Raw genomic sequence first — 24,392 nt, 5'->3', positions numbered from 1 at the left:
GGATGAGAGTGGAGGTCGGGGGAGCAGGAGACTTCTAAAAGGAATGAAAGGAGGGATCCAGAGAAACTTAGAATAAACTTAGTTCACATTTGGCCTCAGTGTAACCATTTTCGCTTAGACTGACACGCTTTGAATCTAGCACAGGTTAGACATAGTTAGATAAATTGCCAATAGGCAGGTTTTAGGAAGTGTTCAGACATTTTACTACAGGCCAAGCTTGGCAAATTATATCAACTTATATAAATTATACCTGAGTTATATAAATTATACCTGAGAAAAAATGTTGCTGGACGTGGCAAGACAAGGACAGCCCAACCTTTTTCATGGTTTAGCATAATAATCTCTAAGAAACTTTCAGGTTCATTGTCGAAGGTGGAAGGTCAAAGATCACACCTTAACTGGCCAAGGCCATAGAAATGATAATAAGACCACCTTCTTGCTAAGGAGCTTATGGATTGGAAATGTCTGACAGTACTCTTGCAGGAGAAACCTCTCCCCTTGTCTCCCCCCATCTAACTTACCACCATGACAGCAATCATGTGACTAACCCACCCATCTGCCAGCTGACATCAGTACCTACGCTTACCTGCCCCTTCCAATGATGTGGAGCAGACCACCACCCGTTCACCTTAATGACATTCCCCCATCAAAGGGAAGGATTAAAAGGACTCAACTACAAGCAACCAGCCGCCATTGCCTTCTTAAGCTATGGTGTGGCCATGTGCTCTCTGAGCTACGGCCATGTCTTGTTTCCTTGGTTTGGTTTCCTCCCCTCCCTTAGGGAGGTGAATCTTCTCTCTCTCTCTCTCTCTCTCTCTCTCTCTTTCTAATTTAGTTTTTAAATAAACTATATTTCCTAATCTAATTTCTGTGCAATTCTTTGCATTTTCATGGGGCAGTGGATTGCACACCAGACACCCATAAACCCGGCAGACTTGACCTAACATTCTGGAGGCCCCACTGGGAGTGTGACCTAGCAAAGAATAAGACCACTTTTTAAATATATAACTTTATTTTATTATAGAGATAGGAGGTACAAATCAGGATTAGGTACATAAGTAATCTATGTGTAGGTGAAGTTTAGGCTTCCAACTGGACCTCACTTCCCCTGGCTTAGAACCAGGTACATTTTGTGTTGTTACATGCCTCCCCACGCCCCGCCCCCCCCAGCGGTGTCTCACTACTGCTGATCCCTCTCTTGTATTATTGTGATTAATGTTCAAGTTCCACTTATGAGTAAGAACATGTGATATTCAGTTTTTTGTTTCTGCGATAGATCACTAAGTATGATAAATTCCAACTCCATCCAATTTATTGTGAAGTCCATGATTTTGTCCTTCTTTATGGCTGCATAATACTCCTTTGTGTATGTGTACCACATTTTCTTTATCCAGTGCACTTTCAATGGGCAGTAGGGTTGTTCTATGTTTTTGCTATTGTGAATACTGCAGCAATAAACATGTGTGTGCAGATGTCTTTTTTGTAGAATGACTTATGTTCCCCTGGGTATATTCCCGAGAGAGAGATTGCTGGATCGTATGGAAGGTTAAGAGCACTTTGGTATAAGATTCCAAGAGCCCGAAAATCTCCCATTTTAGAACCACAAGTTCAGCTAGGATAAGAGGAATCTCTCTCCTTCCGTATTTAAAGCGTAAGTGACGTATGTGTTGGTAGGAAGGGCTGAGTGGCAAAAGACGACTCCTTCAGACCCACTTCCCTCCCGAAAGGTGGCCTGAAAAGCCCATGGGCTTAGGAAGGGCACCTGAAGTAGAAGGAAGAGGAGGAAAGTGAGTTTTGCCAGAGCTGTCCAGCAAGGACAGAAGGACCTACACGGCTCCCCTGGAGTAGCGGTCACCTACTTTGGCTTTATCATAGACAGCCTTCCCTCGGGAAGTATGGCCCCTTGGACATCCACCCCGACCTCCTCCTCCAGGAAGAGAGCGCCAAGAAAGGATTCCCTGGGGGGCTGGGAAGAAACTGAGCTCAGGACTGGAGTCCCTAAGGCAATCAGACAGAGCTGGGGTCAGGCAGGGCTGGGGCTGGGCGGGGCGGGGGTCAGGCCAGGTGGGGGTCAGGCAGGCCTGGGGCCAGGCTTCCCCTTCTTCCTCAGTTTCATTCTGTTTCTCCTGAGTCTCTTCATCCTTGGCATTTTGTATCTTTTCTGGACTCGGGCCACAGTCCCACAGCCAGAATGATCAAGAACAAGAAGAAAAGCCGTCCCTTGGCCAGGAGGCAGAAGTCTGGTGAGGGCTTCCCAAAAGGATAGCCAGGACCTGGCTGAAAGAAGAGAGGGCAATTAGAGGGGTAGGGTTAGGATTAAGGGAAAGACATTTATTCCAGATTGCAGAGAAAGTCTCAAGTTCACCTTCAGTGAATATCCCTTTGCAGATGTCTCTGGATATATATTCTATGCACAGAAACACAGGAATGAGATCTGGGGAGCATGGTCAAGCCAAGTGGGAGAAGAGACCTTTGGAAGTCGGGGGCACTAGGCAAAAGGAGGGCCCCCTCTCCCTAGTCTCAGTATCAAGCCTCCATGAAGGTGGTTAAGTTCCGGATTCCAGGGACTCTCTTTGGAAGAGCTGGGGGAGGGGATGGTGCCCCAAAGCATGGATCCTGCCTGAGCTCAGGGGCTGTTTCTGGGGCCCTGGTACCTGCACAGAAGGGCCCTGCAGGGATGGGATGAGAACTGATGTTGCTGATGGTGTTGCTGGCCCTGCAGGTGTAGGAGAGTGTGTTGTCCCCAGGTCTCCAGGTTGTGCTGAGGACAGGGCCTTCATGGGCTGTGTCAGCGCTGTCCCCCCAGGACAGCCAGCTTTAGGTTATGCCCACGTCTGCCTTCTCCACAGAACACATCAGGGACATCTTACAGGTGCCTTCCCCAGAGACCTCAGGGTTCACAGTGATGTGAGGCTCCCACAGCCGTCCTAGATAAGGAAGAAACACAAAGACCCTCTTAACAATCAGGGTTCGGGTCTGTTTTCCTAAGCTCTTCAGCCCTGGGGTACTAGTGTCCTCTGACAGCCCCTTCACCTAAACAACAAGCAAGCAGAAACAAACAAAAACACCTGTGGTTCCAGCATCCCCAGGGTGACTGCTAAGGTGGACAGAGCTGCCTTGGGCATCTTCTACCTCCTCGTTATGCCATCTCTCGCTTGCTTTTGTGCCGACCTTCCTCCAAACCCTATTCTGCCTCCTTGATCCTATAAAATATTATATCCCTCTCGAGGGCATTTATATTTTATTTTTTTAATTTAGTTTTATTTTTTTAAGTAAGAAGTCACTAATGACTGCAGATCATTTATATTTTAATCAGTGTCTCATCAAAAATCACGGTAGATTTGATGTGACAGGCTATAAGAAGAAATTGGGGTTCAAAGATAAGGTGCCGATTAGTAATGCTCAAATCACACAGAGGGAGACAGGGCCCAAGAATGAAGGTGCACCAGGCTCGGTGGCTCAGCCTGTAATCCCGTGCTTTGGGAGGCCGAAGAGAGTGGATTTCTTGAAACCACGGGTTCGAGATCCATCTGGGCAACTCATCAAAAAAATTAGCCAGGCGTGGTAGCGCGCACCTATAGTTCCAGCTACCGGAAGGCTGAGGCAGAAGGATCGCCGAAGCTCAGAGGTCGAGGCTGCGGTGGCCAGGAGCAGCCACTGCACTCCAATATGGGCAACAGAGTGAGACTCCAACTCAAAAAAAAAAAGAATGGAGGTGGCATTCATCCCCAGGATGCACAGTCTTGCTGGGAGAAAAAGTCTCCCTAGAGGGTCTGCACACAAAGCCCTGATCCCTTTCGCTGTGTTCAATGCCTCCCTGAAGCCAGCCACAGTGCCCAGCGCCTCCCTGCTCCAGGCCATCCCATCTTTGCCGCCTTCCAGATACGGGAGTTGGGCCACATTGGAGACAGTCCCAGCCCCTCAAACCATGAGCCCAAGTCCTGAGGCTCCGATTCCATGATTGGGAGCTGAGGAGACCTTGGAAAAGCAACTTTATGGCTCCCAGCCCAGACATACGGTAGACACACAGATTGTAGTGCTGCATGGCAGCGACCTGGGATGTCCTCAGGTTGACTTGAGCTTGGTAAAGCCCCGTGTCCTCTCAGCTCAGATTGCTGATGTGCAGGGAGTAGCTGGGGTCCAGGAAACTCACTCAATCCTGGTATTGTGGATTGGTCACCGTGATGGTAGCCGGCTGTCCTTCCCTCCCTGGCACCACAGTTGCCAGCCTTTTATGGGAGGACCAGATGATGCTCTCAAGCTCTTCATCCAGTGGGATTTCCAGGGGGAGGTCGGCAGACTCCTGAAGGATGGCTACCACCTCCTCAGGATCCACACCATCTCCAGGGCCCCCTTTGGTTACAGATATAACAGGGAGAGCGATGCCAACAACCTGGGCTGCTGGGCCTGGCAGCAGGCTGGAGCACGGTCTCACCGGAGCAGTTTCTAAGGTCCACACACCAAATCCTTCCTCCAGCTGCCTCTCCCAGCTCTGGACTTCCCCTGCACCTGAGTTGAGCACCTCCTAGGAGCTGGCATCTATCTGTCCCCTCACCCATCAAATGTTACCTTCTCCTTTGCCACCTGGGGCTGCTCCCCCTTCCATATCCCCAGATGCCCCCGTCTCCTGGTTCGGCTCTGAAGCCACACCCCATTCCTTGTTACCCCACAAGAGCTGATACAGTCAGCCCCAAGGAGGGGCCTTTCTAGCCCAGGTCCTGCTAGCAAAACAACAGGGTAGACAAGGGGACACTCCTGTGCAGGAGTGAGCAGTCTCACTCACCCTCCTGGAGCAGCAGGAGAAGAGGAAGCCAGTGAAGGGCCCCCAGGTCAGCAGCCCCAGGAGGACCGACCGGGACCCACTGGCCCCCAGGACTGTGAAGAAGACTATGTGAGGAGGAGGTTCCTGGAGACAGAGGGGAAGGGGAGGAGAGGAGACATGTGGCCAGATGTCCAGGAGCTAAGAAAGAAACTTTAAAGAACCACCTGGACAGAGACGGCACTGAGAAGTGGAAATGATTCTCAATGGCAGCACTGAGAAGTGGAAATGATTCTCCCCCTAGGTAGTGGCCCACTAACTTCCTCCATGCTCGCCGAGCCCCTCCCATCCATCACGGAAGAGTTCTCTCTCAGATCCTGATTGTCAAGGCGATTTACCACTGACTCATGCTGCCATCTGCCAAACTCACCTCAAATCCCACTTCCTAAATGCAGCCTTTCAAGACTCCCTTCTGAGTTCCCAGACCCCTTACAGACCCCGTGTCCTCATCTCTTTGAATACACCCCGGGCTGTCATTTGGCTCCCAGAGTGCTCTGCCCTAGCTCTCTCTTGATAGTTCCTATGTTGTTGCGATCATTTGATCTCGCAGCCATCTTTTCTCCCCCCAGACAGACTCCACCTTTCGTTTCCTCTGTATTTCCCATTATTGCTGGCTCCTATGCTAAATACGTGTCAGCACTCAGTTGTAATCTTTAGAATGGATAAAGGAATGAAGTCTTTCTATTTAAAGTCATTCATGGTCCCACTTGAGGGATTTTTCAGAGGGGAAATAAACTTGATCTTCTTTTTAAAAAAGTAGTTTAGGGTAACCCTCTCGGGTCCCCTCCCACTGTGGGAGCTTTTCTGTCTTCTCAATAAAACCTGTGTTCAACATGGAACCAACCATGATGCCCATCGAAGCTGGACTGAATTTTAAAAATGTATATATACACAATGGAATATTATGCAGTCATAAAGAAGGACAAATATGTGGACTTCGCAGAAACTTGGATGGATTTAGAGTCTACCATACTCAGTGATCTATCACAGAAACAAAGAACAGAATACCACATATTCTCACTCATAAGCAGACTTTGAACAACTATCATAATACTATAAAAAAGGGATTGGTAGTAGTGGGAAACTGCCAGGGGAGGGCGGGTGGGATTGGCAGTTGAAGAAAACTGCCAGGGAGCAAGGAGCACACCTCATCAACAAGGATATCTGCATAATGAACCTTTGTATACCTAACCTGAATTGTACCCTACATCTTTAAAAAAAAAATCCTGCTTTAAAAAAAAAAAATCATTTGGACCAGAGTCGGTCTAGGTTGTTAATGTTATGAAAATACTTCAGGTTTTTTTGTGAGAATACAATGTTGATCAAAGCTACAGAAAATCAGATTCAGGAAGAAACTGCAGAGGATCAGGGCTGGTAAAAAAAACTTTCTGACCATCAGTGCCATCCAGGATATAGTGGAATGCCTTAGAAGGTAGCATCTGTCCCCTGTATTCAAGCTAAGAATGAAAAATAATCCAATCACTTGCTTGGACTATTTGTAATCTCTCCGGCATCCGAGGGATCCTCAGACTGAATAACCTTTATGTTTCTTCTAATAATCAATTCTATAAGTCTGTGCTATGATGAGGACGTAAGAGCAGTGTCTCAAGACCAAGGGCACAATGAAGGCAGAGATATTCAAGTTTTGGTCTCTGCCAACATTTCATATTTTTAGGTTAGCAAATTCAGCGCCCATTAAATGTTTACTGAGCAGCTTCTATGACCTATACACTGTCCTAAGTGCTGGGGAATTTGCAGTGACTGAGAATTTTAGATCATGACTTTGTGAAACTCATAAGCTAACAATGGCCACTGGACAAGTAACTACAAGTATGATGAGTCTTGTCAAAGGAAAAATGGAGGGAACCCATAACACGGAGATTTGGCAAAGCTGGAGGCAGAGAGCTGGAGAAAAGCCATTAAGGAGAGGTGATGCTAAGCTGAGACATCAAAGGTGAGCAAGACTTGCTAAGTGAAGAAGAGAATGAGGTGAGTAGTACTTAAAGTTCAATTGATGAGTATAAAGCACCAGGAGCCAGGCACAGTGGCTCAAGCCTGTAATCTCAGCACTTTGGGAGGCGGAGGCAAGTGGATTGCCTGAACCCAAGGGTTCGAGACCAGCCCTGGCAACTTGGCGAGGCCTCATCTCTACAATAAAATAAAAAATAGTAGGGCATGGTGGTGCACATCTGTAGTTCTGGCTACTCGGAAAGCTGAGGCAGAAGGATCACTGGAGCCCAGAAGGTCAACGCTGGGGGGCCGTGAGTGTGTGCGCCACTGCACTCCAGCCTGGGAAAAATAAATAAATAAATAAAGATTTATTTAACAAATACAAGATCCAGCAATCCTGCCATGGGGATATATACCCAAAGGAAATGAAGTCAGTGTGTTGATGAGATGTCTGGACGTTCACGTTCACTGCAGCATCATTCACTATGGCCAAGATACACAATCCCAAGTGTCTATCATGGATGAATAGTTAAAGACAAAGCGGTATATACTGTAGAAACAATAGAATATTACTCAGCCTTTAAAAAAGGAGCAAGCCGGGCTCGGTGGCTCAGCCTGTAATCCCGCGCCTTTGGGAGGCTGAGGTGAGTGGATTGCCTGAGCCCGCAGGTTCGAGACCCGCCTGGGCAGCGAGACCTCATCTCTACAATAAATCAAAAAATCAGCCGGGCGTGGTAGCGCACGCTTGTAGTTCCAGCCACTCGGAAGGCTGAGGCGGAAGGATGGCCGGAGCCCAGCAGGTCGAGGCTGCGGTGGCCGGGAGCAGCCACTGCACTCCAGTCTGGGCGACAGAGTGAGACTCCAACTCAAAAAAAAAAAAAAATGGAACAAAATCGTATCCTTTGTGAAAACATGGACGAACCTAGAGGACACTATGTTAAGTGAAATAAGCCAGGCATAGAAAGACAAGTACAGCATAATCTCACATATATGTGAGAGCTAAAAATGTTGAACTCATAAAAGGAGAGTAGAGCCGGGCTCGGTGGCTCAGCCTGTAATCCCGCGCCTTTGGGAGGCTGAGGTGAGTGGATTGCCTGAGCCTGCGGGTTCGAGACCCGCCTGGGCAGGCGAGACCTCATCTCTACAATAAATCAAAAAATTAGCCGGGCATGGTAGCACGCGCCTGTAGTTCCGGCTACTTGGAAGGCTGAGGCGGAAGGATCATCAGAGCCCAGCAGGTCGAGGCTGCGGTGGCCGGGAGCGACCACTGCACTCCAGTCTGGGCGACAGAGTGAGACTCCAACTCAAAAAAAAAAAAAAAAAAAAAGTGGAGTAGAATGATGATCACTAGGAGGTGGGGGAGGGGCAGGGATTGAGGAGATGATGGTCAAAAGATTTAAAAATTCAGTCAGACAGGAGGAATAAGTTCAGGAGATATATTATACAACATGGTGACCATAGCTAATAGCAATGTACTGAACTCTAAAGTTGCTAAAAACATAGATTTTAAGTGTTCTCACCACAAAAAAAGATAAGTATGTGAGTTAATGTACATGTTAATTAGCTCAATTTAGTCATTTCACAATGTATACATACACATTTTCACAAACACATGTTGTGCACTATAGATACTTTTTTCATGAATTAAAAAAAAAACACACTGGGTGCAGTGACTCATGCCTATAATCTCAGCACTTTGGGAGGCTGAGGTGGGAGGATTGATTGAGCCCAGGAATTCAAGACCTACCTGGGCAACACAGCGAGACCTCACCTCTACAAAAAATAGAAAAATTAGCCAGGCGGGGTGGTGTGTGCCTGTAGTCTTAGCTACTTGGAAGGCTGAGGCAGGAGGATTACCTGAGCCGAGGAGGCTGAGGCTGCAGTGAGCCATGATCATGCCACTGCCTCCAGCCTGGGCAACAGAGTGAGACTCTGACTCAAATAAAAATAAAATAAAATAAAATAAAAATCGGGGGTGGGGACAGAAGTCCTTGTGTATACTGTTCAGAGCTTAAAGGTAAGTATATGGGTTAAGTTTACTGAGAAGCAGGCACTGGAGTTAGGAGCAAAGAGGCCTAATGGGAGTCATGTCTGTAAAAGATAAAAGGGTAAGGAAGCAGGACTGAGCCAGAAGAGCCTCAGACCATGAGGCAGTTTTCACAACCTCAGGTCACTCGTCAGGGAGGTCTGACACAGACTACGCATTCAGGGTGGCCCACGTCCAGGCCCTGGGACCCTCCTGGGTAAGATGGTCCGGGCTCCAGGATCCACGCCGGGGTGCAGCCAAGGCTGGGCTGCCTGAGAAAAACTGAATCCGGAAGGTGCTGCAGCTGGAGACTGTGGTTCACTGTGCCCCTCGCAGCCAGATTCAAGCGTCCCTTGAAGGAAGAACCGGGGGGCACCTGCACGGCTGCTTCAGTGAATATGCCGATAGCCAGGAGGCGACTGGTCAGATTTATTAAACCTGACTCTGTAACAGTCCCTTATGCCTGTTGAGGAGAGGAAAATAATTTCCAGCCCAGTTCCTCACTAAGCCCTGCGGTCTGACGTGGGGAAATCACTTCCCGGGGCATGATGTTCAAAGTCTGATTGCATGCTCACTCCAGGACTGTGACCAAATGCAGCTTCATTTCTGCTTCTCGCCGTCCCTTTAGTCTTACTCAATGGGTAGTCTTCCCTGCCCCCGACGAGAACTCTGGTCTCTGGTTTTGGCCACTGGTCTCAGTTCAGAAACGAGTACTTCCTGTTCCATGTAACACACAAAATTCCAAATTTACCTTATGATCAAATACTCTTCCCTTCCCCTGGCTTAGACCCAATCCAGGCTGGGAGCTGGCAATGAGGGAGGAGAAGGTCTCTATCCTGGTGCTCAGCTCACCTCTGACCCCTGCTGCCCTCTCTAGTGCTCCAACTTACCCCCCTCCCCTCCAATGCGTGTTTCACTCTCCAGGAGGATGGGGAAGGCAGGGAGGTCATGAAACTGCTCTTACCTGGCTGAGTGGCTTTGTACTCTGAAGTCCTGGCAGATGGTTAAGATGAGCAGTTTTGCAGTGAGGGGCAGTTTTGCTGATTCAGAATTTCCACTGGTTTCCTCTCTCCTTCTCTTGACCGGGGGTGGATGTGTCTCTGTCCAGGTGGTTCTTTAAAGTTTCTTTCTCAGCCCCTGGACATCTGGCCACATGTCTCCTCTCCTCCCCTTCCCCTCCAAATGCCTCTACTGACAGCACCCAGGCAACCAAGCAGGCTGTGTTTCATGGGTAGCCCTTGGTTGCCTACCATAAACATTCTGTGCCTTGATAGATTCCAGAATCTACAACAGGGCGTCACGCTCCTGGCTTCCTAGTAGGAGCCCATGACTGGTATTCACTCTCCCAGACCTGCCCTTGGCTCCTGTCCCCTCTTACTGTCATCTGCTGGGTACACATTCCAAAGTTCCCCAACTCCTCCCCTTGAAGTCTCCCTTGCCTGGCTTGTGGCCAAAGGTAACATCACCTATCCTTTAGGGGAAGAGGTGGAGACTCACAGCAAAGTTATTCCCAAAGAAGCCTCTTTCCCAATCGCCCTTTCTCAACCCTCCATCCATGGATTAGGGAGTTCCCAGGACAGGGACACTGTGTCTCTTTGATTCCCACGGTAAATTTGCAAGGATAGGACTCTCTCACATTGCTCTTGATCTCCTGACACCTGTCACACTGTCAGCTTAGTGTAACCAAGGCAGGAAGAGATCCATGCTAACGTCTTGCTTGTAGGAGATGCGCGGGGTTTCCTGTAGCATAGCCTATTCACCCACCTGACTTCTACACTGCTGTGCAGGCAGTTTGTTGATGGAATCCCCCTGGAATTTGCACCCTTTTCTGCTTCTGAGTTTCCTCTACAACCGTGGAAGGGCACTCAACCCAAGAGCAAGGGCAGCTGGGAAGTATGGGGCCAAAGGAGCGCTGAGTCGGAGGGTCGAGGCTGGATAAATGTGCCAGCCTCGCAGTCCTGTTCCATGGACTGTTCTGCGGATGCTCTCCCTGTGTCCTCAGAAGGACTGAGCCCCAGCTGACTACCCCAGTAATTGGCTACTGACACACCCTCTTCTGGCTTTCCTCCCTTCTCTGTCTCATTTTCCTCATTCTTTCTTCTTGGATCTCCTCCCAGAAAGACTTTCTCCACCCAAGTTATTGTCTAGGTGTGTGCTTTGGACAGAGACCAAAGTAGGACATTCTTACATATGATAAAGTAGTCGCTCCTGTAAAATGTAGACTTCTGTCTCTTCTGCCTATGTGTGTAGGAGCAAATAAGTCCCCACACCAGTTCGGACACATCTGCCTTGGGAAGGAGGGAGCCATGAAAAGCCATCCCTGCTCTGATGTAGAGGATGGAGAGAGGATAGCGAAGGGTCAAACCTTTTCTCAGACTTCTCAGTTTTTCTTTGCATCTGGAAGGACAAGGATGCACATGGCAGAGCCATGGACATGGAAGAGCCATTAACAAGTAAGTCTCAAATAAATCACCTCCCTTCTGAGGCCAAGTGTGCTGAGACCTGCACATGTCTTCTGTCTTGCGGCCAGCCTGTGCACTTGATGCATGGTTTCTCTTTTCCTTTTCTTTTTCTTTTTTAATTGTCGTGTTAAAAGAGTGATTATTCAATCGAACCATGAAGGTGGCTGGAAAGAACTGAAAGAGTCCGCAAGCTGAAGTGCACCCAAAGGAGTCATCATGAAGCAAAGGTAAGAAGGGTGTTCCTCACAAAGGGGCCAGCCTGGGCAAGATCCTTGAGGTGGGAGAGATCAGAGCACCTGAGGCACCGTTAAGCCCCATACGTGGGGCCAGAGAGGAGTCCAGATGAGCTGGAAAGTTGGACAGGAGGCAGCTCACCAGGGCCCTACAGACCCGTTGAGAGTTTCTAGGTTCTGCGATCTCAAGAAGCTCACCTTGAAGGGGATAAGAAATCTGGGATGGAGGTAAAGGGAAAACAATGACTAGAGAGACCGTTTTGTCGCTGTTGATTCTGTTTTAAGTTGGGAGAGATCTGAACATATTTAAACGTTGAGGAGGGGACCCAGTAGGGACAGGGGTTGAAGATGTAGGGAAAGGTGATGATCAGTGGGCAAAGCCTCTCCCCCACTCCACCCCACTGCACCCCAGAAGATATGGGGGGAGCTGAGAGACAGAGCCCTGGAAGAGGAACGGCCTCGGGTTACAAGATGGTCCTCCACTAGAATGAAAAACGGGCAGAGACACAGATAAGTTTGTATGTGGCAAGAAGCTGAGGGGAGCCCTGCCTGATGGACTCAATTTTCTCTGTAGAGGCAAAGTTATCCACTGAAACTGAAGGTTTAAGTGAAAGGCAGGCATTTCAGGGGAATGGACACAGTACGAAACAGATGAGGTGACTCTGTCAAGGTTTCTTGGAACAAGTCCAGCATAAGCCCCTCATCCTGGCCTAATTATTATTATTTTTATTTTTTGAGTTGGAATCTCACTCTGTCGCCCAGGCTGGAGTGCAGTGGGGCATGCTCACAGCCACCAAAGCCTCGACCTGCTGGGCTCAGGCGATCCCTCTGCCTCAGCCTTCCAAGTAGCTGGAACTACAGGCTAATTTTTTTATTTATTGTAGAGACGAGGTCTCGCCACGCTGCCCAGATTGAACCCCTAAACTCAGGCAATCCTCTCTCCTCAGCCTCCCAAAGTGCTGGGATTATGGACTTGAGCCACTGTGCCCGGCTCTGGCCTAATTATTAATAAATAAATAGCGCACCCCCCCCCCGTCTCTCAGAATGCATCCTAGTTTAGAGGATAAATTATGTGGTTACCCCAGAGCAGGAGCAAAGTCTTATTCAAGGCATCATGGTGAGAGAACTAAACTTTGAATTCAAGGCTGCCCTTATCTTTTCTGGTCAATAAATTGCCCTGAAGATGTGGAAGGAGGCAGTGGGACAGGTGGAAGACGAGAACATGCATCTGGAACCAAACCACTTAGGTTCCTTCATCTGCAACGTGGCACATTCACAATACCTACTATATAAGGTGGTTGTGAAAATCCAATGAGCAAGTGCCTGTGAAGTATTCAGCACAGAGCTTGGCACATGGTGAGGGCTCAGTGGATACGAGTTGTGGCTATTACTGAAGGTTGGTCAAGCATAAAGATTGGAGGCTTTGGCATGATGAAAACATGGGGCCCCTTGGTCATTGGCCAGGTTCTGTGGTTATTGAGGAAAATAACGCACAGGAAGTCTCTAACATGACGCACACACATGAATGGGTTTATCAAGATTATAGCTGGCAGTACCAACCAGTCCCTGGTCCAAAGAGACAACAGGCATTGCTGGGGAAGGTGCAGCCCCACGTGGTGTTTTCCATGCCAGCAACCCATTCACCAGATCAGCACTGTGTATAGAGATGTAACACGCTGGACTGATCCCCTTCAGCCACACAGCCTGCCCAACCCACTCCTTGTCTTTCCGGCTCACACATCCCAGAGAGGTTCACATATGCCCATACCCCTTCTACCACTTGTTTTAAAGCACATTCTGTCTGTCCTTCTTTCCTGAAATGCACTCACCCTGTGTTCCTCTGTCACATGTCCTCTGACTTCCTTATGCTTATTTCTCTCTAAATGTAGGTTTTGTACTGTCGCATCACAATCACATGTAGGACTGGCTAAAATTCTGATTCCTTTGATCCCATTCCAGACTCACTGAGTCAGGATAGGGGGTCATGGGGTGTGGCCTGTGTCCACCTGCTTGCCAACACCCCCAGGGATTCCACTGTAAGCTGAAGTCTGGGAATCCCTACACTTCACCTGCTCTTCTGTCCTGCTAGAGCAGAGAGGAAGTGCCCCTAGCCGGTAACACCCTTTGTCTCCAATCACAAAAGCTTTCTTTCTCCTGAGTAAAGCCATGAATGACAGTCTCCACTGGCTTCTGACTCTGGGCCTTGGAGGACGTGACAGGGGATCTGGGAGCTTTGACTCTGTCCTCCCAGACACTGTGGAGAGCTGTCTCGTGGACAGCTGCGGGGAAACTTCAGCCAGGGACACCCTGTGTTTGTCTTTTCACATAGGGGGGTTCAGATGCAGAGCTTGTTTGAAAATAGGACACTGTTGCTAGAAGGAAAACAGTTTAGAATCTACTGATCTTGTCCAACTCCTTATTTTACTAAGTAAAAATTAAACAAACAAAAGCCAGCGGTCCAGATGGTGGAGGAACTTCTTCAAGGTCACACAGTTTAATGGAAACGCTGGGGACAAAATCCAGGTCTCTGGGTGTCTTGCAGACTGGATTTTACTTGATTAAACAAATTTGAGAGGTAACAGACTTACATCTGGCAAAGTCCTGACACACAGAAAGTGTCGGTGTCACTATTAATTTGCACTTTATTACTTTGCTATTATTAAGTTGCACTTGAGACTGTAAGCACACACACCAGGAGCACGAAGGAAATCGAGAGGGGTGGGCTAAGGAAAGCTGCCCAGACAGGTCTGCACACAGAGTGTTTTTCTTAATTAATTCTGCGCGGTCCAGGGTCTGACCCACTACAGTACAGGCTCAGATTCTAACTCATCAATGTCCCAAAGTTGATGAGAAGCTGGAATGCTACCTCATTTTATCAGAGCCGTCATCAACTGACATATAAAATCAGTCAGGCACGGTGGCTCACACCCCATACTAAAATTTTTCTTTTTAGAAAATATGTTATGCTTAACTGACAAACCATAATTGTATTACATTTATGGAGTACACATGTGATGTAGGTCTACAATTTGAAGTGATTAAGTTAAGCTAATTAACATATACACCGCCTCACTCCCTTGACATTTTTCTGGTGATATACTTGAAATTACTCTTAGTTATTTTGAAGTATACAACACATTATTACTGACTATTGTCATCCTGCTGTGCAATAGATCTCAAAACTTATTCCTCCTGTCTAGTCAAAGCTTTGCACCTGTGGACCAGAGTCCCGCCTCCCTGTTCCTCCCCAGCCCCCACCTCTGGTAACCATCATTCTATTCTTCTATGAATTTAACTTTGTTTATTTTTTTTAGATTCCACATCTAAATGAGATCATGTAGTATTTGTCTTTCTGTGCCTGGCTTATTTCAGTGAGCATAAAGTCCTCTAGATTTATCCATGTTTTCGCAAAGGACAGAATTTCATTTTTTAAAGACTGAATAGTATTTCATTGTGTATATATACCACATTTTCTCTATCCGCTTATCTGTTGGTGAATATTTAGATTAATTCCATACTTGAATTGTAAAGATGCTGCAGTGAGCATAAGAGTGCAGATATCCCTTCTACATGATTTCAATTCCTTCGGATATATTCTCAGAAGTGGTATTCCTGGATTATATGGAAGTTCTGTTGTTAATTCTTTTCTGAGGAATCTCCACATTGCTTTCCATGGTGACTGTATTAATTTAGATTCTCACCAACCGTGTACAAATGTCCCTTTTTCTGCGCATCTTTGTCAACGTGTGTTATCTTTTATGATTTTGATATAAGCTTTTCTGGTGAGGTGATACCTCTTTGTGATTTTAATTTGCATAATGGTAAGTGGTGCTGAGCATTTTTTCCTAAACCTGTAAGCCATTTTTATATATTCTTTTTTTTTTTTTTGAGTCGGAGTCTCACTCTCACCCAGGCTGGAGTGTAGTGGCATACTCATGGCTGCCACAGCCTCAACTTGCTGGGCTCAGGCCATCCTTCTGCCTCAGCTTTCCAAGTAGCTGGAACCACAGGCATGTGCCACCACATCCAGCTAATTTTTTGATTTATTGTAGAGATTAGGTCTTGCCAAGTTTCCCAGACTGGTCTCAAATCCAGGGGCTCAGGCAATCCTCTCGCCTCTGCCTCCCAAAGTGCTGGGATTACAGGTGTGAGTCACCGGGCCTGCCCATTTGTATATATTCTTTTGAGAACTGTCTGTTCAGGTCTTTTGCCCATTTTTTAATCAGGTTATTTGTTCTCTTGCTTTTGAGTTGTTTCAGGTCTTTATATATGTTGAATAACTCACCAAATGTATGGTTTGCAAATATTTTTTTCCCATTATGTGGGATGTCTCTTCACTTTGTTAATTGTTTATTTTGCTGTGTAGAAGCTTTTCAGTTTTGAGCAATCCCATTTGTTAATTTTCATTTTTGCTGCCTGATTTTTCAGGCTCATATCCAAAAAATCCTTGCTCAGACCAATGTAGTGAAGTATTATCTCTATTTTCTTCTTACAGCTTTACAGTTTCAGGTATTACATTTAAGTCTTTCTTCCATTTTGAGTTTTTTTTATGCATGGGGGGTCTAATTTCATCTTTCTGCATGTGGATAACCAGTTTTCCCGGCACCATTTATTGAATAGACAGCCCTTTCACCATTGTATGCTCTTGGCACCTTTGTCAAAAATCAATTATTGACCATAAATGCATTGGTTTATTTCTCAGCTTTCAATCCTGTTCCATTGGTTGCTAAATCTGCTTTTATGCCAGTATCATGCTGTTTTAATTACAATTGCTTTATAATATATTTTGAAGTCTGGTGGTGTGAAGACTCTAACTTTGTTCTTTCTGCACAAGATTGTTTTGGCTATTCATGGTCTTTTGTGGTTCCACACAGATTTTAGGATTGTTTTTCCTATTTCTGTGAAAAACGACACTAAAATTTTGATAAAGACTGCCTTGACTCTGTATATTCCTCTGGATTATATGGACATTTTAACACTATGCTCTTCTAGTCCATGAGCATGAGCTATCTTTTCATTTATTTATATTTTCTTCAATTTCTTTTCTTTTCTTTTTAGAAAGCATGATTTATTGAGAGGACAGAAAAGCTCCCACAGTGGGAGGAAACCTCAAGGGGTTCCCTTCTTCAATTTCTTTTATCAGTGTTTTATAGTTTTCAGTATACAAATCTTTTATCTCCACAGTTAAATTTATACCTAACTACTTTTTTATTTTATTTTATTTTTTGTTGCCATTGTAGATGGAACTTGTTTTCTTAATGTACTCTTTGTATGATTTGTTATTCATGTACCAAAATGTTACTAATTTTTGTATGTTGACTTTGTATTCTGTAGCATTATGAAATTTGTTTATCAGCTCTAACAGTTTTTTGGTGGAGTCTTTAGAATTTATATATACATTCTAAGTAAAATTGTCTTTGTTGATGACATCATATCACGTCATCAGCAAACAAAGACAATTTTACTTCTTCCTTTCCTATTAGAATGTCTTTTATTTTCCTCTTGCCTAATTGCCTGGCTAGGACTTCCAGAACTATGTAGAAAAGGAGTGGTTAATGCAAGCATCTTTGTTTTGTTTCTGATCTTAGACAAAAGGCTTTCAACTTTTCCCCATTGAGTGGGCTTGTCATATATGGCTTTTATTGTATTGAAGTGCATTCCCTCTATGCCTACTCTGTTGAGAGTTTTCCAAACCCCTCCTGCTTCTCGTTTTTCTTATTCGCTAGAGATAATCTGCATATCTCATCTCTGATCCACTAAATATTTATTTAATACTTTGAGACTCAGAGGCAATCTCATTTCCTCTTATTCCAGAGCTATTCACACCCTTTCTCACCATTAAATATTTTTCTCCACAAAGGCTGTAGCTCTTCCATTGTCACATACAAAATGTTCTCTCTTCCCCCATCAAGCTTCCCAAATAGCTTGTCAGTTACAAACGTTTCATGGCACCCCATGGCACTCTGCTCTCTGGGTCAAATCCTTCTTTGTAGGAGATAGGCTGTCAGACATTCTGGCCTTGGAGAATTTTGAAGATGACGTAGAGTTTGGGCCAATGGATTGTGAGGCAAGATTCCTTGGCTCTCCCCCTCAGAGAAGAGAACCCTGGTAACAGCGCACCAACAATGGAGACATTTTCTCCCAAGCTATGGAAATGGTTAAGAAGTGGGGAGGACCTTGGGGAATCCTCCACAAGCCACTAGATGAGGAAACGGAGAGATAGAAGGAGAAGTGGAGGGTTTAGGGGCAGCACCACAACTGCTCTGTGGGTGGGGAAAGAAGGGAAGAGGGAAGAATTTTCCTAGGATTGACAATCCTGGCACTAGGGATAGCCAACTTGGCTGATTGTGAATCGGGAGATGGGAGGGGGTGGTGTATAGTCCCTAACTCTTCCAGAACTCACATGATGAGGTATTACCTAAATCTACACACTCCAGCCCTTCCTTTAGCTAGAACAATGATTACTGAAAGTTAAAAAACATCCGCTGGGTGCAGTGGCTTGTACCAGTAATCCCAGTGCTTTGGGAGGCCTAAGACATGTGGATTGCTTAAGCCCAGGAATTCAAGATCAGCTGGGCAACATAGGGAGATCCCAGTCTCTACAAACAAAATTTTAAAGTTAGTCGAGTGTGATGGTGTGTGCCTGTAGTCCTAGCTACAGAAAGTGGGAAAATTGCTTGAACCCAGATCAAGGCTGCAGTGAGCTATGATTACACCATTGCACTCCAGCCTGGGTGACATAGTGAGAGCTTGTCTCTAAAAATAAATAAATAAAAATATCCACACAAGCTTTTCCTTGTACAATACAATAAAAATTGGACTGTTCTAGTAGAAACTGGAAGGTGTAGCCCATCTCAGCACTTTGCTTAAACCCTGAGGCAACTCCTTGGAGCCCTAAGCATTCTAAGGAGCCAGTCTGCTCAGGGGATGCAGATAGACAAAGAAACGGCAAGCATTAACAGGTGGAATTTCTGGACTTCCACCTCCATTTCAACTAGAAGAGCTGGAATTGACCTATTTACATATCAAGCTCATGAACATTTCCTGGGGATGGAGGGCTTCCCTTTGAAAACCCTCCCCTACTCTACTCAAAATCCTTGAAAATAGTGTTTATCACCCTTTTTATAACCTTAAAACCACAAAAGAATGCCAGAGTAAGTAGAGAAAATGAGATTGCCTTCTGAATCCCAAAGCAGTAAATCAATACTTGGTGGATGAGATGAGACATGCAAATTATCTCTAAAGATTATACATACCCAGGACTTGCTCTGGCAGAGGTCCTTAAAGTTAGTAGGGGTGCCCCCACTGAGAATCACTAGCCTGGGTTTAGCTGGAGAGATGAAACCTAAGCCACACCATACAGGGACCATTGCAGACTTGCCCCACTGGAAAGCTTTGCAGCGATGCCCGCAGCCTGGGTAGAAGAATGTGGTAAAGCAAGAATATTCAATGGTGCTATGGAAAAGATATGGCTGAAGATACTGCTCATGATCGCCTCACAGTGTCCTCTTGAGAAAAAATGCCTCCCAGGGGCAGGAACAGTAGGGCCATATCCTGTGGTTTTTGTGCAGACTTTGGTGCCCTCTTGAATTAGCTGTTGGGAAGCAAAGAGCCACACCTCACCCTCCATAGCCACGGATAGGACACTAAAGTGTGCAGTGTGGCCCCCAAGCTTGTTCCTTGCTGCAACTTATCTTCCTCCCTACTTTCTTCCAACCTCATTTCCCTAACTGGTATTTCATCTTGAGACATTGTATGCATTTTGTAAGACATGTGCCAGAGTTTAGCCCGTCATACCATTAGAGGAGACAGTCCACACAAGATCATCCTCACTTCTGACACTAATTGCAAGTTTGAAGAGTTCTAAAACCTACCCTTCGTTTTAATAATTTGCTAGAGGGATTCACAGAACACACTGGAAGTTGTTATAATCATGGTAATGGTTCATTACAGGGACCATACACGCTAAAATCATCCTAGGGAAGAAGAGTGTAGGAGTCCAGGAAAGCACCAAGGACATCCTCTCCCATGGAGTTAGGACAGTACACTCCCCTGGCATGGATGTGTGATAACACAAGTGGAGAAGCGCCAGCCAGGAAAACTCACCCAAGCCTTGGAATTTTTAATAGGACTAGATCACACACTGCCCATGTGACTGACCCTCAGTCACCAGGCCTCCGAGAGGTTGGGCTGATGCCTTTGTCTCTGGTCCCTCTGGAGGTAGAAATGACACTGCTTGGCCCAAGTCACCCATCATAAATCACATTATTGGACTGTCTGATGGCCAAGACCCCTATACAAACAAAGAGAGTCCTATCAGACATAACATTCCAGGGCATAGAGATCACTGCCCTGTAGCTGAGGGCAAAGGCCAGACTCTCTTTGGGGAAAGTTGATTCTTTGCTAGGCAACTGGTAAAATTCATCTTCAGAACAAGAAGAAGGGATGGAAGGAAGGAATGAACCAATCAATCAAACCAATCAGTCAAGTATAACCAGACTACACTGACAACGACAATGACACTGCTGGGGAACAGGGTCCCAGGGAGATTCCGGGGTAGGACTCCAGCAGGGACCCTATGTGTCCATGGCCATCGAGCCCCTTTGTGAGCTGCTTAGGTATTCTGGGTTGCAAGAGGGGGTTGGAGGAGATGGCCTGACCCTGAGTGAGGCGAAGAGAGTCATCTCACGGTGCCATCTAAGACCGAGGAAGGCACAGAGATGCTGGCGCAGATCGAGTGGCTCAGATTCATGCTGTCACCTCACTTTAGTAAGAGATTCCCAGGCATAGAAGGTGAGAGTCCTGGCAACTTTGCAGCACCCTTTGGGACGGACACTAGTTCAGGGTCATAGTTGACGCCCAGACCCCAGAGCCTCAGAGTGAATCACAAATATTCAGGCAGCTGCTACTTCTCCCCTGGCTGTCCGAGGAATCTTGGGAAACACACCTGTGGCTCCCAAAACCCTCCATCTATAAGGCCACGGAACTCCCTCTGCAGAGAGGCATGAAGACCCCTGTCAATGATTCAGCCCGCAGCAAAAGGAAGCAGAAATTGCAACCAGCTCTGAGGGGAGGGCATCTGGAAACTTCAGAGAGTACTGAGGGCCAAGGTGAGGACACCAGGCTCCTGCAGGGATCCTGTTTGCCTACACACGGGACTCCAGCTCCTGCCTGTCTCTGCTCATGTCCTGTGTATGCCTCTCTGTCTCTGCCCCCGCTCCCACCCTTCACACATACGCTACAGCCTTGCCACAGGAGAGAGCTGCCTGTGTCTCCAGCCAAGATCTAGATGGCTCAGGGTTAGTGAGAGCTAACCAGCCCTAAGAGAACCCATAACTTCTGTGATTACAGAAAGGAGACCCATCTCACTGCTGAGGTCCTGCCACCCTTTCTTATTTGCCTGGCACTTGAGGTTTCTCTCCTTCCACACATCTACATCCTTCAAGTGCCCACAATCAGTGCCAGGTTGGTGAAGGACCAGACGCAGCATCCAGGGAAGCTTCCTGGGCTGACTCCCCTGTCTAGAGACACTGCTCTCAGCCTTCCAGGAGTAGTTTCCGGTGTCCTGTCTGACTTCACTGGGGAGAGGTAGGAGACTGCTGTGCCATGGTGAGCCAAGGGGTTCCCCAGAATGCAGATTTTTCAGGTCAGCCTGGGCTTCAAGAGTGTCAGCTCAATGGGTCAGCCAGCGAAGCCCGAGAGGCTCGTGGAGGGGCTGGTAAGTCTAGCCCCACAATGTCAGCTCTAATGGGCTGGCAAGCCAAGCTCTGAGTGTTGAGAGCTTGGGGGTGGGTGCTGACAAGTCTAGCCCCCAGGTCATTTCAGCTTCAGAGTCTCGCCTTCTTCTGGCAGCTCTCTTGGTTCAGCTGGCTCCCTCGGCTGGCAAGCCAGCCTCTGGGGTGCACGGCTTTTTGACTCCAATAATCTTCTGCAGCTCTTCAGGTTGCAGCTCTTCAGGGTTAAGGTTCTTGTCTCATGCCCAGGAAGAATGAGGGAATGGACAACTGGAAGGTGAGAAAGCAGGATTTATCGAGGACAGAAAAGCTTCCGCAGAGGGAGGGGGCCCGAAGGGGTTGCCCATCTGGGGCTGAAAACCTGGTGCTTATATAGCCCTAAGTCCAAGCCAATTGGCTAGCACTAGCTATGAGCTGTTGCTGTTTTGATAGGTTGCTTTTCAATCCCAGCAGTGAGGACTTTAGCTCTAGCTTGAGAGGCTCACAGAGAGCTTGTTTACCAACGGTGAACCTGAGAGGCCTGCCAGGAGTTCGCCACATTGTTACCAGAGGACTCACCTATCTGTCTGCCTAAACTTTCTCCAGCTATCTCCTGTCTCACCCAGGATCTCTCCTCTGAGAAAGAACAAATACGGGATCAGAGGAGAGCCCCTCTGGGCCTCACAGAGGTGTTCCATCAAGTCCCCACAGCAGGATCAGAAGTGTCTCAGACTGAACAGAGGACAGGACACAGAAGCTGGATGGCACGAGGCATGGGAGGGTCCGTTTGACCACCTAGGATCCCAGCTCCCTACTCCCCCAAAATGCCCTTCCCCTACTCCTGAGAGCGGGTCCCATTGCCTGATGCCCAGATCCCTGGGGAGTGTCTTCCTCCCTCCTTACTCAGCTCCCTGCTCTCCAGCTAAGGGCTCTGTTCCTGGACCCAGCAACCCTCAGGGGCCACCTCATTCCAGTGAAGCCCAGAGACTCCATCCTTGTCTCCTGGCATGCAGAGCCCTGGGTGGAGGCCGCTGTTCTGCAAGGTGCACCCATCCTAGTGGAAGGAGAAGAGGAGCCACAAAGTTGACCTCTGGGGTGAATCTCTCATCTGACATCTCAGGGTCACCAGGCTCCCTCACAGAGCTTGGGAGCAGAGACAGTGCTCAGCACAGGACATGGGAACAGCTCAGGCTCAGGGCTCAGGAGGGGTGCCTGGATGCTGAAGGCCCAGGAGGCTGAGGACTGAGCTTCTGCACATCCCTGACTGTAGCCCGTGATCCCAACCAGAGACAGTTTCATCTCCAGGAATTGTCCTCTCGTCCCTTGAGATGATGTCACACAGCCATGCCCTTCTGGAATCTTGAAAGTCAGAGTCAGAAGGGCCTTAGAGGTCATGGAGTCCACGGCGGGGGGAGCGGGGTGAGCAGCTGGGCTGGTCCAGGGTCTTCCTAGGTGCCTCAGGGTGTTGAGCCTCCTTCTGCTGGCTCCAGGTGTGTCCCACGCAGGTGAGGGGGCATTTAGACAGCATCATGGGACTCCACAGGGCCCTGCACATCAGCCTAACACCAGGAGCAGCCAGAGAGAGGTGTGCTGCCCAGAGAGCTACTGACCTCTGGAGACCGGGCCCCTGAGTGGCACCCCACTGCCCACCAAACTCCTTGCTGGTGACTCACCTTGGCTTTGAAACTTGGCAGTCTCTGAAGTTTGTGTGAACATCTGCCATCTGCCCAATGCAGCCATACTGGCCACTGCTTTTCACTGTTGCTATCCCCACTGTGGTTGTGGGCAGAGTCTGGCTGTCTTAGAGAAGTGAAGGAATCCTTCATCTTTGTGGACCTTCACCAGGGACAGTGCTGTGTCCTTCCATCCCTGGCATCACAGAATCAGGGCTTCTCCTTCAAACACAGGCTTTGACCAGGCTTGGAGGTACAGACAGCCTAGACAGAGAGACAGGGTCAGCCCTGGAGCTGCAGGTCCCGGGGGTCACTTTCTCCCTCTGTCCTCCTGCCCAAGGGCTCTCGCTGGGGATGGAGCTCCTGGATAGCCCCCGCGCCATCACAGCGCCACTGTCTCCAGCCCTTCATGCCAGCCAGGGCAGGGCGGACTTTGACTTTTTTTTAAATTTCTTTCCTTTCCTTCTTCCTGGCCTGTTCTCCTCTGCCCTTTCCTTCTCCTTTTCCTCCCTCTCTGACACCACCGTATGTCAGGTTTTCCTCCTCATTGACAAGTTTGGTTACAACTGAGATCATTTCAATCATGCGACTTTCTTATTCCTTCTGAAAAGATGCTCTTTTTTTTAGAGAGCAGGATTTAGAGAGGACAGTAAAGCTCCCACAGTAGGAGGGGACCCAAAGGAGTTGCCCTGATGCTCATTTTTTATGCTTCACATCCCAGTCCAGGGTGATCCTGTAGCCGCCACCTCCAGGTGTGGAGGAAACCTGGTCTGGCTTGCTCCTGTCTTCCTCCTCAGAAGCTCTCCAGACCTGGACTCCGTCCATGCCCCAAGCCAATACCCATCCCCATCAGGGGCTTCAGTGTCCACTCCAGCCAAGCAAAGGCCCTGTCCTGTCTGTTCTCATCCCGATCCCAATCCTGAGTCCTCTGCCCTCATAGGGTAGGACAAGGGTCTCTCCCTAGGCTTTGAATCTCCCACAAATCAAACCTCACAGGTTCTAGGTAACCTCAAGAACCAAAACCCATGGCTTAGAGTCAGGCCTGAGGAGCATGACAAAGAATAGTAGAAATGGGATTCATAGAAGTTCCCATCTCAACACAGGTGTGTCAGTCTCTTTCCGAACCACAGCGCACCTTCCATCACTCCCAGAACTTATGAGGCCTACAGGGTTACTGACCCCAGACCCAGGTGCTCAAACCTGCTGCTTCCATCAGCACTCACCACTGAGCACTTGGGTTTCCAAGGGTTGGTCTGAAGGCCCTCCCCCAGCAGCCACATAGATAACTCCCTGGGAGTCTGGATCCTCACATGTCTGTCAGAGTTATTGCCTCTTTGACAAAGGAATTGGTATGACTGGAGAGGTGGGCTAAGGGGAGGGTGGGCTGAGACTGAAGCCAGAAAGGCAGTGCTCAGAAGAATTCAAACAACACCAGAGCAATGGGACAGGTTAGGAGGGGTTTCAGGTCAGGAGTGACAGAATCAAATTTGTATTAAAGATCCTGCGGCTGTCATGG

The 24,392-nt window shown here is 47.7% G+C and overlaps 1 protein-coding gene across 1 annotated transcript; it reads right to left on the bottom strand.

Annotated features, from left to right (window-relative positions):
• Window positions 1–2,071: 2,071 nt before the first annotated feature.
• On the bottom strand, window positions 2,072–22,943 carry SLAMF9 (SLAM family member 9). The gene is given in 6 exon segments (XM_021712683.1): window positions 2,072–2,172; window positions 2,175–2,273; window positions 2,655–2,927; window positions 4,018–4,359; window positions 4,784–4,906; window positions 22,877–22,943. Coding segments are annotated over 6 exon segments (1,005 nt in total).
• Window positions 22,944–24,392: the final 1,449 nt, after the last annotated feature.

Source organism: Carlito syrichta, unplaced genomic scaffold (genome assembly GCF_000164805.1).
Source record: "Carlito syrichta isolate Samal-C Ts95f unplaced genomic scaffold, Tarsius_syrichta-2.0.1 Scaffold303604, whole genome shotgun sequence".
Lineage (NCBI taxonomy): Eukaryota > Metazoa > Chordata > Mammalia > Primates > Tarsiidae > Carlito > Carlito syrichta.
Note: the sequence above shows the minus strand (reverse complement) of the source record. Positions and strands in the feature narration are given on the sequence as shown.